Source organism: Calonectris borealis, chromosome 7 (genome assembly GCF_964195595.1).
Source record: "Calonectris borealis chromosome 7, bCalBor7.hap1.2, whole genome shotgun sequence".
NCBI classification, from domain to species: domain Eukaryota; kingdom Metazoa; phylum Chordata; class Aves; order Procellariiformes; family Procellariidae; genus Calonectris; species Calonectris borealis.
The window spans coordinates 18,935,072-18,947,124 of NC_134318.1; the positions used below are offsets into that span (position 1 = coordinate 18,935,072).

Genomic DNA, 12,053 nt, shown 5'->3' on the forward strand with positions numbered 1-12,053 from the left:
AGGACTTCATAAGGTTATCACCATTTGCTCCCCCTGCCAAAGATAGCATATCTAGTATATGTACTTTTAAGCTAATTTAAAATAAACTCAGGCATTTGTTTCCACTTGCCCTTGTTTCCATGTCAACAGCTCTTAATGAATGCATCATTCCAGGAAATGTCAATAAAGAGCAAAGAAGAGTGAACAAGCACTGAAAACTTCACACACAGCATACATCCTTCACAATCATATCACTTTAATGAAAATAGGTGAGGTCACCTGCAGCATTAGCAAATGCTTTGTAATACACTCTGACCCAGATGATTTTTCACAGTTCAGTAACACCACGTTTGAAGTTTTCACTGCAAACAATACACCCACAGGACTGACCAAGTGCGGGTACAAGAGAAGCAACCAGCAATTACTGTGTTGACTTCTGTTACTTTGATCTCCGGGTCATGACCTTTGCTTTCACGCAATCTTCAAAGTAGAGATTGTAGAATAGGTTATTTTAGAGGATGCACTGTTTTGCAAGCTATTTTTCTGTGTTTCTTGCTTCCTGTTTGAGCCAAAAGCTTTTAAAACTTTCCTATCACGATTATATTTTAGATATTCTGCTTTCCCTTGCCCTCACCGCCAAGGATACCCCTTTACAAAAGATCACCTCCCACATACAGAAAGCTTAAAAAATAAGATAAAAAGTAAGAACTTATGGCACTTTTTTTTTCTTGTTACAGAAAGAAATGAAAGCCATTTTTTACAATGATGGAAAAAACCATGAGGTTTTAAAATGAACCAAACAAGTTTGCTTATAAAAATATCGCAGCAGGGAATTTTCCATTTTCTTTTCCTGTCCAAGCAAAAATTCCAATAACAAACATAGAAATGTTTTCATCAATTTGTTCTCCTACACATTTGGAAGCTAAGGAGAAATAACAGGGATGGGAAAAAAAAATAGGTTTTCTTTTTTTTTTTCCTAAAAATATATCCCACTTTCTTGGAAAAAAAAAACCTACTTTGAAAAAAAGTCACAACAATGTTTTTGTATAAAACCTATTATTAATGAAAAACTAGGGAAAAGCTTTAGTATTGAAATTGATAGAAATGGTATACCAATGGATTACCTGAGGAGCCAGATCGTAACTTCTTGACAAAAGCATAGTTTTATACATTTTCCAAGTATTTATGATAAAAGCTAATTATTTTTAAAAGATGTAATATTACTTTTTATCTCTGTTATTAATATCACAGTAAATCACTAGACCTTGAGTTTTTAAAAATTTTATTTTCCACATTTTTTTAAGGTTGAGATTTTGGGGGTTTTACAGATCTTTTCAGTTTGTTGGAATGACAAGATTAAGTAAAGCTTTGATTTCTAGCACCTTTCTCTTTCTGGTTGAGGAATTAAATAGCCTGAACTCTAATTGAACTCAGTAGGAATGAAATTGAAGCTCAATGAAAAATGAAGCTGTGGTTCCAATGGTCACTGCAAAAATTTACAAAAAGAAGTTCCTATTCAGAACAAAACAAAACCAGTTAAAGTTTATGGTAAAGCCAAATGTTTACATAATTCAGGTTCACTAAAATGCAATCTTTTGTGCTTTCTGTGTGACAAATTTTCTCAAAAAAAAAATTTATGAAAAAAAAATTACTTCAACCCATTAAAAAATGCTGAAACTGGCCATTTCAAATGTTTGCTTTTGAGATTTGAAGCAATACATTTGATAAAATATAAATACTTTCTCACTCAGAAGAGCTTGCTGCTGTTAAATCCGAGAGATAAATCTGTACATTTGCGGGAAGGAAGAAAAAAGTTGTGTCCAAGATGATTCAGAATGTGTACTCAAAACTCTGAATTAGCTATTCAGAGTGAAATTAGCAGAGTACTTTTAATCAGTTCCACCTTGTAGTGAATATATTCCCCTAAAGACAGACAGACAGATAGATAGATACTTTTGGGTTTTGAGTCTAATGTTGTCTGGCAAACACATTTCATATAACGTGACAAATAATTATGAAGAAGGATCAGGAAGCTTTCATTATAGCAGCAGAACCATAAATCATTTAAATAATTAGAAGTCCACTCTTCTTTCTTAAAAAAGCTTTAATTAACTTAGTTTATATGGAAAAAAAAAACCAAATTTTTGAAAAATTGAGGGGAAAGAAAATGGAAGCAATGTTGCAGTTTCCAGCAGATGCATAAATACAATCTTTTCACACTTTGACACGGTGGTTTGCCACAATGTGACCTAAAACTACCTTGACCTCTCTGAAATCAACATTTTTGCATTGAAATGAAACAACAGACATGCTTGTTTTGATGTATGGCTGTGTGACATATTATAAATATTACATCACATAACCACAGAGGATGTCAATCAATAAAGAATTTTTTCAGACAGCACTAAATGAACCATGGGTTCTTGCTTCTGAATGGCTCCTTTAACGTACTACTTTTGCTTAAATGATTAATAGGAGACATATTGTCAGAAAACATACTTAAAGTGAAAAACAGTAAACTGTAGAAATATCATTCATTTTTTAAGCAATTCTCTAGTGCAAATGTCACATAAATTTACATAGAGACAGCACTATTACACTCTCATAAGCTGGATAGTAGGCATACCTTCCACTTAAGTGTGAAAGCAATGGGAAAATATTTTATTAAATCTAGGCTGCTCTACTTGGTGAAAACCAAAATGCTACAGCTAAGCTGGATTCAAAAGCTGAAAGTCTTTAGGCTAATGATAGCCTAGAAAACCTTTGCAAAAATTTGGAACAAAGAAAAAAGTATATGCACACCCAAGACAGCTTGCTGTTGTTTCAACCTATAGCATTTATGAGCAATAAACTGGTGCATCAAATTCATGCCACTTCCCAATAAACCTGCTTTTAGTCTCCGCCACTTTGAATTGTTTTATACTAACTCCTACAGCAGGGTTTGGATTACACAAAGATAAAATCAGAGTTTTATTATATAACTCTGAATACTGCAGGTGATCTGCTAATAAAAAGTAAGCTCAGGCTCTGCAAGGTCAGCAGAGTGGTGACCAGTGCTGCTTAGCTCTGACTTGCCTCAGACAGCCATTTTCAGCCTATGTGAAAAATGCCAGCACACAAAGACTGAAATCTTGTATCAGATGTGAGCAAGGAAAAAGAAATCCAATGGCTTTTTTTTTTTTTTAATAACCAATGTCTCACTTGCCTAAAGATCATAGCTATGAAAATTATGTCACTTCAGCAGACATTCCATAAGTTTGGGATCTATACTACCAGTCATCATCAGTCATAAGTATTTTTATTTTCAAAAAAATAACCCTTGTAATTTTTAGCAACATTTCAGTTGGATCAGTTGGCCATATAGCATTTTATCAGGCTTCCATATAAATTTCCAGATTACCTTTTCTGTAATCTAGTTCATTAAAATTACATTATAGAGATAGTTTGGGGTTTTTTATTTGAATCTAAACACTAACTGCTCTGAGTAAAGCAGCACAATACACAGAAGGAGTCCTTTTTTCTGTGGTCTTTAATAGTGCCTTGATAACCATGGTAGAAGAAACTCATCACCATAACCGAAAGTTAGCAGAAGACAATGCAACTGGCTATCTGAGTGTAGTGATTTTTTTTTTTTTAAATTAACTGTCACCCATAGAATATATAAATGTTGCCTTACCTTGGCCTTAAACAAGGAAAGGCCATAAGTAGGCACATATGAGCACCCACATTCAGGAAACCCTTGTGCACACCTGCTCAACTCAAACATGTGCTGTACAGCACTGAAATATTTCTTGAAATAGGGCTGCTGAGAGTGATCTCGCTGAAATGGGGTTACTCAAATTCCCAGGTGTTTCATGGCAGAATATGCCACAATGCTTTCAGAATAGAATAGATGTTTCTTTGAGACTCTGAGTTGGTTTTAGTTCAATATTTTTCTGGTAATAAAACAAAACTGGCATACCTTAGCATATCTACAAATGAAAACACTAACCTGTACCTCTGGTAGTCATCTTCATCCTTTTCTTTGCAGACTAGTTCATTTGGGCAGGCCATGTTTCCAAGCAAACTGAGATACTGTAGTGAGGGCACAACTTCAGCCAAATGGTCCAAAAGGCTTTCTAATTCTGTTATGTGTCAAAGGTTGTGGGTTAAGGATTCAATGACATTAATGAAAAAAGCACTTAGAGTTGCATCACTGCTGATTTAAACATACATTTCAATAACTGACAATCAAATTTAGTATGGCATTCGGGAAAATGTCACATTAATTATTCCAAGGGCAAACAGGGATAAACTTCAGTCAGTTTTTTGGCATGGATTGAAAGAATTTGGCTGTTTTGTCATTCTTTTCTCCTCTTTTTTTCCTAGGTGGTTCACTACAAAACATTAAAACTTTGACAAAATGATGGATGCTGTGTGGTAAAATGGCTAGCAATTGCTGGAGCCATGAAACTTTTCCAGCATGGAAACAAACAGTTAGTTTCACAGCACATTCATCACTAATATATTCAGCCCACTGGAAAATGAGTTTTTAAAAAAAAAAAAAAAAAAAAGAAAAAAGAAAAAAGTCAAACCACAACAACGCACTTTCACTCCCAGCATATAAACGCTTCGAGTGCCACAGCAACACATTCGTAATTACTCAATTAGTATATGTGAATTAATGCTTCACTAAGTGCAACTTGAAGACTTCAGTGTTACAAGTATTTTACATATGAAGCTCTAAAGTCTTGTAAAGCATAAAATTTTTCATTAAAATAGCCTTATATTTTGGTGTTCACAAGGCTTTTTAACTTAACTATATTGCTCAGAACATAAATAATGATGATACACCTTCAATATTGTAAACTACAATTTTTAAAACAAACAAGCAAACAAAGGTTAAACTATCTTTTAACCACTGCAATATCAGAAATCACAGCTTAGGTTTAAGCATAACAACAATATTCAACCATTTTCACCCTGTTGATTGATCAAATAAAGCAAATTATTTTGTTATAGTGTGACAGTCTAAGAGTCGAACTATACATTCTTATTTACTTCAATATACACACAAAGAAAAAGGCGTGATTGTCAAAAAAGATGCCATGCATACACGTGTAAAAGTTTTCAATGTTTAAAAATTGACTGACTTAGACAATAGTAATAATTATTCAAAACCATTACAGGGCATTTCATTGCTCTGTTTTTATCCACTCCTGCTGTTAGAAACCACAACTATTGTTTTAAATTCTCAGTTCACTTGTGTTGCTATTATTTATACTTGATTTATGTGTTTCTGTTATCTTTGTTATTTTTAGCTGATGGAATTTACTTTATTTCTTCACCTCGATATCTTAAGGGCAACAGAAGCAATACAGAATGGAAAGGGCAGCTTCATTGTTAAAAACGCGGTCTTCCTTTTCTAAGTCTGAAATTTTATTTTGTTTCCAAACAGACATGAAGATCGTGCTGACAATTACTAATTTTAATATATTAAAATCAATGTATCTAGACTCATAGTTAATGTTCTGTCCCATAAGATCTGAGGAATCACACTCAAATATTTTGCATAAGTGAGAAAAATGAGGGTTTGAAATTAGTTCTATGAATTAATTAAAAAGGTAAAAATGCTAACTTTTAATTTGGCAAAGCCACATTATGGAATGCTATACACCAGTAAGTAATCTTTTGTAGTGTCTTTTTGTAGTGTCTTTTTGTAGCACCATATGATATAAACCTTCTTTGTTAGCCAGGATGAATTCCCAATCAAAATTTGGTACTAATTCTCATCTGCTCATATCTGGACCTCAAGCTCATATATAAACTTTTTCACGGCTCTTTCAGGAAATGAAAGTGATGTGAAATGTGACTGTGATAGGAAGGTCACAAACTGTTTTCCCACACATGTTTAAGTGAAAGGCTTTTTTAAAATTTCCTAAGACTGTTAGAGAAGTGCTTGAATCTGGCACCCTCCCTCAGCCAGGAGAAACACTTAATTTCTTGCAGGATTGCTTAAGTTGCAAAAAGGTTCCCCGAGAGAAATAGTTTATTATTACAAAAGACAGTTATTTCCATAACAGCAATCGCACGCAGGGGGGTAGCTATTGCAAGGCTTAGATTGTATCTGGCTATTTCCTATTGAAAAGAAAAAAACCCACAAAAACCCCAAACTTTTTTCTTCTTCTATGGAGTAATTTTTGCTTGTCAATTCTGTAGAGATTTTTCTGGGGTAGAAGCTTTTCTCCCCAACAATTGAATGTGGAGTATGACATGTATTCTAACTCCCATCTGACCATGCAGACTTAGGGGGAAATATCAAAATGTATTTAGATATGTAATGATGAAGAGCAGTGTCAGCTTAGATTTGCAAAAAGTGTAAGACTATGCATCAAATCCTATGGAAAGCAAAAGGGAGAGACACCAAATTCACTAAGAGTTTTGGTTAAATAACAGTAGTTGATAGTCTACATCTCAAAAATCTAAATCTCCCCAAATTTTGAAATTAGTGTCTAGATTCTAATATCTCATATCTAAACCCTGACCATTGATTTTAGATGCAGAAACACCCCCCTAAAAATTATCTCAGGCAAGGATGACCAGGAATCACATACAGACCTCTTAGCATGCAGTTCTGTGTGAGACTCCCCAGATCTTTTCTTTGTTATCATTTACTCATCTCCCTCTCCTGAAATAGATATTTACATCCTAGCATTATTTCAATTTCAGCTGCAACAGAAACATGTGCACAGGACAAATCCCAAGAATCAGACATAATCACCTCAAAAGTAGAAGGTTACTAATTCACAGAAAAGTTGAAGCTTTGTAGGCTTGGACAGCCCAAAAATAACAGGACACCAGCAACACTTGAGAAAAAATCAACCTGTGGCTTATGATAGTCAACTTTTTCGTGCCAGAATCAGCAGTTACATCATAAATAAAATAATTAAAATTTCTGTTCTTTAGGACTTTAACTATCTTTTCTCGTCCCTCTTAAAAACAAAACAAAATGCAAGGTACAGATTATTTTTCCAAGAAGGCTCATCCACCTGCCATCACAGTTATTTTTTACAAAGCATGTAGGAAAAAATAAATAATATCCTGTTCAAATTCTCATGATTAAGTGTATCTCAGAGATGAGTCATAAGTCATGCTGCACTTCTCATGTACTGTTTAGTTAATTAGCATGTCATATACTTATTTTAATCACAATATGGGAACTATACAATGCCACCAAAAGTGTAAAGTCTTTCTAAAACAATGCTAGGAAAATACAGAGGGAGAAAATCAAAAGCAAGTCTGAAATTTTATTGCCAGCTTCCCTTTTACGGTTTATTATTGCAGCCTAAGGAGTGTCATATTGGTGCAATCAGAGCCAAAGAGCTGCAAAATCCTGCTGTGCCATTTCTAAGACCAGTTTCAGCTCCATTCTCTCCAAAAAGGAAAGCCACAATGAAATCCATGGATAGTGCTAGTGAATATTTATTTATTTAAAGCTCTGTGACAACAGCCCTGAACTGATCTTTCTGAAGTCAGTGTCACTGGTCACCAGGTGAATATTTAACAGTGATGCAAAAACTTACACTATAGTCTATTGTTTGAAAACTGGTTTAAAGTGTCACTGTTATGACAATTAAAGTGTAGCGATCCATCTCCTAATTCAACAGTGTCATCATTACCAATCTATTAATGCCTCTCTTTCTAACAGACATTGACTGAAATACAAATCTGTAACAAAAGTTTTACACTCTTCAGCTCTTTAGTTCATAACATAAAACATTCATTCTCAGCAATTATACAACAATGGTCCCCTCCAAAAACACAACTTGACCTCCGTGAATAATTAACAGAAACATACTAGACATACTTTAAAATTTCATCCTCATCAAGAGACTATACTAACTTCTTGCACTACTTCTAGTTTTAAATTAGGGAAACATTTACAAGAACTGGATATCTCTCATACTCAGATCAACTTTTTTAAGCCTCTTTCTTTGTTACACGTATGTATACCACACATGCATATTTACAGTAGACTGTTCACAGCATACATACACACAAGTATACACAACTATGTCACCATATTTTCTGTTCAGAAAAACAAATGCTACCAGCAACACTGAGACATTAGCAATAGAATTAGTTGGAAAATAGAGTACTATGGTGGGTCCAATTAAGCTGCAGAGCAATATATTTTTTTCCAAATTTTAGGCAACCAAAAATTTCCTACAAATAAGTATGTTCTGACTTGTCTATTTTCACTCACTATCTGGTACCAAATACCATAATTTTTGAGGTTCTCCAGAAGGCAAAAAGAACAAGCAGAAGCCCAAAGCAAATCATGCATCTCCCTTCTCTGGCTAAGAATTAACTGTCTATGCAAGGTCATAACATTTGTGTTTGTTTGTTTTGTAGATTAAAATTCTAGTGCTAGTCAGGACTATGGCCCCTTACAAACCCTTCAAAGATTAGTTCCACAGTATTGAAGACTACTACCAAGGAAGGATTGGTGTGATTCAAAGTTAAATTGTCCCCAGGGGATATCACATTTGAACAAGGTCAAAGTTGTAAACTCTGAGTGGATAGTATAATGCCACTTTGCTTAGTCAATTTTAGGAGACCCTCACAAGCAAGGACAGCCATCTAAGCTGTGTCTTGTGACAGCCAGCATAGTAAGAAGACCATTCTGTTATACTTCTGAGAGGTTGTGTGGATTCACACAGAAACTGCTGCATAATGTCTCATGTGTTCCACTATTCCAGACCTCTGTATTCTCAAGAGTCTCTTTAGCTGTGTCCTTTCACTATCCCCTCCAGTATATTTTCAGGGCACAGACACTGCATGAATCCTTTATAGAGAGTAATATAAGGGTCCAGCTGCTTTAAGTACCAAGGACTGATGCTGGTCATCCCCAAACTCCATACTGTTTCTTCTCTTAGTGGTGTTCTTGATATAACCATATTCATGGTTGTTCTTCAGGGACAACTGCTGGTCAAACCTATGCAGAAACACAACCTTTGCTAACAGTTTCTAAATGAAATTATTCTATATAACTCTATACAAATGCTATGCTAACATATAACTTTCCAAACAGACCTATACATATTTCCCATCTCACCACTCAATTATTTTTTGCATATAGTTTGAAGCATGCAAAAGAATCTGGGATTTCTTTCTGTAACCTTTTTCTCTGCCAGCTGTTCTTTTTACTAGTCACACACTCAAATACATTGACTTTATAAGAAAAATAACCACTCTTTTTCTTTCTCTCAGTGCTTTCCAAGTTGCTCCACCATTTTCTTTCAAAAAGTTTGTACTTACTCTTTTCAAATTTTTAGCCATCCTACTTCCCCAAAAGAGTCGCAGGAGAGTTTTTCATGTTAATGACCTTTTGTGATTACAGCTTTTGGAGGTTCTTGAAAGCAAAGAGACAAAGTAAAGAGCGATCAGCTTTACATTCAAAATATTTTTGAAATACGTACATAGAGACTGTCAGAAATATCACACAGAATTCCAGACCGCCACGTAGAAAGACCCAAAACTGTCATTCAAAAGTCTTCTGCCAGCTAACCATCTGTCATGCAGGTGCTGCAATCAACCTAACATTAAAGCGGCTGAATAGCACTTCTACCAGAGTCATAAATGAGCAAGGTACCTATATTTATTCCCATTTGAAACATTTGCTTCAATTAAATTTATCACAAACACGATGTAGCAATCACAAGCTATTCCACAGGCAAATAGCCTTGAAGCAGAAGTTACCAATTCTGCTCTGAATGCAGTGTGAAAAGATCTTTGCCACCTGAACGCTTTTCCATTAGAATGTGCTAGGTCTTCAAGGTTGGATAACCACAGAAATAGTTTGCAATATGCAAGTATATATCTTTCCCTTCTCTATGTGCAATAGGATGTCACGCACAGTCATTTGTATGCCATCTTCTGGCCTGAACTCTATCTGGTAGGGAGCTAGGGCCTTCAGGTAAGGCCTTGTTCACTGACTTTAAAACCATTTTGCTCAAGAAGGAAAAGGTGCAGCACAGGTGGTAATTAACTAAGTCCATACATCTCATGGAGAACTTTCTGCGTACTGAATACTTGGGGGAAAAAAATCCCATTTTGCCTACTGGAGCAGCATCAGTTTTCTCTGTGTAGCTGGAGTTGCCAGTGCTTTTAAGAGTATTTCAGAAAGCCCATGGTTCCAAGGCTGCAGATTTGAAGACCAGGTTTCAATGTTGTTAGGTATACAAATGTGAGAAAAAGAAGAAATGTTTCTATTCCTGCAATCAAACGACATTTCTGGTTTTCTAGAGAGGTTCATCCTGAAACCATATTTCCTTTCTTTAAAAGTTTGGTGTTTGTCTGGATTTTTTTTTTTAAACACTATTCTGCCCAAATGCTGCTCAAGGTTCCCAAGGCAACACAAAGACAATCAAGAATAAAGCAGCAGCTCGCCATTTTTTTAAAAGTTCTGACACCTGGAGTTGAACTGGTCCAAGCATTGCTGTAGAACAGGATAAGGAATCGCCTGGACTGAAGACTACCTCCCACTTCCATAGATATTTGGCATCAGGTATTCACATTACTTGATTTTTACTTCAGGTACACTTTATTCTAGAAGAAAGATTTTTGGCTCATCAGGTACTGCGGTTTTCTAACAAGCCAAATTTGCAGTTGTGGCATGGAGAGCTCAGAAGATATGCAGGAAGGCTGCTGTACCATTTCAGCTTAGATCTTTGTTTAGTGGAGATAGGGATCTGTGCATAATAGGAGACAATTTATGTATTTAACGTATTCACTCAATCTAAACATCAAGTCCTCAGCACTTAACATAATAAGATTCTGGTCAGACTGGGACTTCTAGGTCTTCAAGCACTTCAGGACAATGTAGGATCAAGCACAAAAGCAAAATAAATTACAATCTACAGTTTGGGGGTTAAACAAATCCGTAACTGTTAGGCATTATGATGAGACTTCTATGAAGACAGATTATACCAGAAGTACTTATTAAAACATTCTTCAGCTGAGGTACTCGATCCACGCTGTTTTCAAAGACTCAAGAACATATAATCCTTAGATCTGAACCACACTGATAACTCCTCTTGACATAAGTAATGCATATACCATTATGGGCATTCTGCCCAGCTCTCAATTTCCCACTCTATGGTGTGAAATATTTTGTTTTTTCTCTAAACCATTCATAACCTAGACCTAGATTCAATGTCTACATTCTACATCTACATTCAGCACCTTCATGCTAGATCAATTTTGGTATCAGTTCTTTAGAAGTATACAGAATGTATGTTAAATGGATGACCAGCTCACTAGACTAATAAAGAAATAGGGTTTTTACTTCAGAGAATCATAGATCTGGTTCATGATCAGACTTGTCTATTTTGAAGTGAGGCAGTGAACACCATCTACTTTTCAGCATACATGTATATATATTTGACAAGCTATCACTGCTGCCCTTTTGAGTAGTTTTAACAAATACTAAAAAGATTGAAATGTAAAGGAAATTGAAATGTCTATACTATATAGTCCCACTATAACAACACACATGATCAGCACAGTGAAAAACCAAGAAACCTCACACTACAATAACACACAGGAATAAATCGATTTAGAAGTTTCCTGACTGATTCTTGGTATCTAGTGAACACACTTAAAAGGAGAAAAGAGGCTTCCTATTACAAGCATGGGTGATTGCAATCGTGAGTCCTCCTCCAAAACCAACTTCCTACCTACCACCCATCCATCTTAGTCTGTACTGCTTTCTGCCATCCATTGTGTCTGATAGAGAAACTAAGATGATATGTTTCCCAAAGTAAATCAGACTTTTGTAAAAACAAACATACTATACACATGAAAAAAGCATGTTAGACACATGTAATCCAGTACTGCACAATGTTGGTAACTATCCTTTATGTATTTCAGATATATAGACTGCATTTTAAAATATTTTTAACAGATTACACATTACAGAAAAGTTGAGGTATAACACTAGGAAACTGTTTTTAAAATAGTAATATTTAAATTTGCTTCTTCCACTTCTAGTAGAAAAACTGGTAGTGGCCTAACTGTAACTGAAATATGTA

At 35.2% G+C, this 12,053-nt stretch overlaps 1 protein-coding gene across 1 annotated transcript in view; it reads right to left on the bottom strand.

The window, feature by feature from the left end:
• LRMDA (leucine rich melanocyte differentiation associated) overlaps window positions 1–12,053 on the bottom strand; it is a 686,193-nt gene that overhangs the window by 293,369 nt on the left and 380,771 nt on the right. Inside the window, exon 4 of the mRNA XM_075154405.1 lies at window positions 3,971–4,110. Coding sequence (XP_075010506.1) covers window positions 3,971–4,110 — 140 coding nt within the window. The remainder of the gene's footprint in view (window positions 1–3,970; window positions 4,111–12,053) is intronic.